Here is a 3,606-nt window from a genome sequence, read left to right as displayed (position 1 = left end):
GAAAACGGAAATTTCAGTCAAATTAATGGCAAATTCCTGCAATATTCCACCGTTTTACAGTTGATTTCCATTTTTATTGGTCCAATTCCGCGATTTCCGTCCGCGATTTCCGTGAACGCGGATTTCATATGGCTCTATCATCTATACCCGAGTTCTCCATGGACACACAAGAGCTCTGAGGGCAGCCATGACGACATGCAGCTCACCCAGTCTGGGAAACACCATCTGTTTCAGGTCAGGTCCTGCATCTAGGAGCTGCACCACCTTTACTCATAAGAGGGCCATGTCAAAGGTAATGGACTGTGGGGTGATCTTCCCCAACTGCCAACTTTCTCAGCTGATTTGCTTGCATGATCACAGTCAACAGAGTTGACCACTCATGTGCCACCTCTGGCAATAGTGGCAAGGCTCCAACCTGTGTCAAGGGAAGGCTTTCAGACAACAGTGAGTTGTATCCTGCCCAGCCTGGAATATTGCTGGAAGTTTCTCCTGCTTTCATTCTGAATAATTCAGATGCAACAACCCATCCTAGATGTGTCAGCTGATAGGATTCTGAGATCCCCTTGCTGATGGCAAACTGTGTAAAATAACCTTGAGGGATGACACTTCTCATATAGTAGGCTATGTGTGGTCCACAACAAATATCAGAAGTCTGAAGAACAGGGCCGTTGCCATAGGAGACGAAAAACTGTGGTCTCACATAAGATTATTATTTTTTTTGCCTGAATTGAATTTATAGATATTTTATATTTATCTATAGAAGATAATGGTCTATTATAGAGTAATAGATGAAAAATAATCAAATCAATTTGTTTTTGTATACTTAAAAAAATGTTGCACAGGTCTTTTTCGACCGACTCATGCATCGAAGGGTTAATGTTGTAAAATGTAGTACCTTTGTTACTACCACCATTGGATTCCTTGACCCTGAAAATGTAGGTTTAAAAGTTAAAATCAATGTTCCAGCTTATTTACAGGCCAAGATATTACAAAACCTACATTTTACGGCGGCCATTTTGGAAATTCCAATATGGCCCCCATATAGACATCTGGGCAAATGGAAACATGGATTTTCTGAATCCTTATACAATACCCTTTCCAAAAATGTATAGTTTAGCAAATCCCCACAAAAATCCCACGAAAGTTAAAATCAAGTTATAATGAACCTGACTATAGCTGTGATCGGGAACTTCCACCAAATCTGCTAAATGTATCCAGCATATTTGTATTTGTTATGACCTTTGTTAGATAATTGAGAAACCAAAAAATGAGGGAAGGGAGAAAGGGGAATATCATGCAACAAAAGCTCAGGAACTATATTGTACAATGCTGCTAATTATTATGATTTTCACTTTGTTATGATTTTTTTAGCAGGGATATGTACTTATTTGATTTAATTAATATTTGCTTGCCTCTTTTTTTATATGTTAGCCTTTTTGTATGTGTCTTTTTGTCTGCACTGTCCTTTTGCTTTAACAATGTCATTTTACCAGCTGAATCAATGATTTTCAGTTTCAGTTAAATGTATAAAGTATGTACCTTAAACATTCAAATTGGGTAGTATGAAAAATAAATCGCCATATATAAAAAATTCAATGCGAGGATGATATAGGCTAATTAGCAATCATTTTCCCTCTATAAAGACACTGACAAAAAGAGGTGCCTTTCTTACCCTCGAGAGGAAGCACATGGTGGAGGTCCCCCCACACATCATATCCACCGGTCCAGTAGTCCATCACCATCATGGGGCTGTTAGGCTGACACAGTGAAAACAATGTCCAACATTTGGCTCACTGTCCAGCGTTTAATCACTGTTAACGTGATATCTTCAATGTCAGAAAGTCACATATTGTGGAAAGTAAAGATACAGACCTGGAGAGAGTTCAGATCCTGGATATCTCTCTGATTAAGCTTCTGCAGCTTCACTGATCTGATGGCTACAAGATAGGAGATCACAATGTATGTGTGTGTATTATTAAACAGCCTCCATTATGCATTTAGGGCTGTCGTTTTCCTGTAGTGTGTTAGTACATATAATGGTCTGCAAAGGCTCAAATCCCTGTGTTCCCTCCAGAGGGAGTTTCTCTCTTCTCACACACTCATTTGTTTACTTCCATAACATAGTGACATCACTACGTAAACATTTCACTTCTATTGGCTAGCGCTCAACACATTGTACGTGATAGGCTAAGGGGCGGGATATCTCCAAGCTGTTGACCAATCACAAGAGAGCCGGTCAGCTAACCAATCAGAGCGGACTGGGCTCTGGTTTCAGACAGAGGGTGAAAAAAGGTGCTGCAGCACAGGCAGTATGAGAAAAATAAAGAGCTTTTTGAACATTAAAGCATGGAGACATGTCACAGTAGAGACACTACATACTGATATGAACCTGAAGATGAGCAGAATATTACTTGTACCTCCATCCACACCTCCAGACTTTAATGTGTTGTGGTTGTCTGATGTGAGCAAGAGCTCGCTGATCCCTCTGGACTGTAAAGCCTTTCAAAATAGAGAAAATATATGAACACTATAATAATGATCCATTCTATCATTATCAATCTCTTTTTATACAAGTATGTATTTTTACGCAGGTTTAAAGTGGCAATTTGAATTAAGCAAGCCTAATACATCACCTCTTTAATAAACAGCATGTAACTTTCGTCCTTTGCATATGAACCATACTCGTTTTCCACCTGCACTGCAATGATTGGACCTCCCTTCTTGTACTAAAAAACATAAACAATGACAGTAGGTTATATGATCTAGACATAAACCAGACTTGGTTATATCTCTCACAGGCTCCGCCCTCTACTGGACTCTATGGGTACTACCTTATCATGCAAGCATTCACCTACTATACTGAGACTTCTATAGACGTAGGCGCCTGGGGGGGGCCTACCTGAATGAGCGTGCATCTCACCGTATAAAAGGAGGCCTCGCCTCCTGACCGTCATCCCTTTCTCTTCAGCGAGCGGAAGTGAATACTGAGCAAAGACGTGAATAGAGAAAGAGAAGAAAAGTGGACTCACCACTCCTTGAGCCCTGGACCTGCCCGACATACCCTGGCCTGACCGCGGGGGCTGATCCGCATCGCCTGTGCTTCCAGTGCCTGGGGCCGGACCACACCGAAGACGGCCTAAGCCAGTCGCCGGCCTGCAATGCCTGCCGGATGATCCCTCGTCTAAACCGCCGACAACGTGGGGATCTTTTCCGGGTGAAGTTCGGCCAGGGTTCGGGTGGCCACGGTCACGGAGGAGGAAGACGACGACGCCGCCTCGTTGTCTGGTACTTTGGGGTCCGGCGGCCAGGAGGGCCCAGCACAGGTCTGCACGTCTGGACTTCCCGGCAGTGATGACCCTGGCGGCGGAGCGTGTGGGCCTACCGCTCCCCCCCACCACTGCCACGAGGCCAGTAAGCCGCCTTCGACAGGGGTTTTATGGCCCGGTGCATCAGCCGGCCTTCGTCTCGCCCTCGGTGCCAGATGTCTGGCAGTATGTGGAGGCGACGTGGCGGCAGCCATTGAGGACGAAGGCCCTGATAACAGCCATGGCAGGTGTCATCAGGGTGCACTGCTCGGACACGGCGTGTCCCGGTGTGCCCCCCCTC

General features: G+C 44.3%; 1 protein-coding gene across 1 annotated transcript; it reads right to left on the bottom strand.

The window, feature by feature from the left end:
- Positions 1 to 377: 377 nt before the first annotated feature.
- On the bottom strand, positions 378 to 3,091 carry LOC104955665 (beta-galactosidase-1-like protein 2). Its single transcript, XM_010783049.1, has 6 exons — positions 3,062 to 3,091; positions 2,634 to 2,726; positions 2,418 to 2,499; positions 1,873 to 1,937; positions 1,673 to 1,757; positions 378 to 415 (listed from the first exon to the last, which is right to left on the bottom strand). Exons 1-6 carry the CDS (start codon positions 3,089 to 3,091, stop codon positions 378 to 380), a joined length of 393 nt encoding a protein of 130 aa, XP_010781351.1.
- Positions 3,092 to 3,606: the final 515 nt, after the last annotated feature.

Source organism: Notothenia coriiceps, unplaced genomic scaffold (genome assembly GCF_000735185.1).
Source record: "Notothenia coriiceps isolate Sejong01 unplaced genomic scaffold, NC01 NC01_scaffold00024668, whole genome shotgun sequence".
Classification (NCBI taxonomy): Eukaryota; Metazoa; Chordata; class Actinopteri; order Perciformes; family Nototheniidae; genus Notothenia; species Notothenia coriiceps.
Note: the sequence above shows the minus strand (reverse complement) of the source record. Positions and strands in the feature narration are given on the sequence as shown.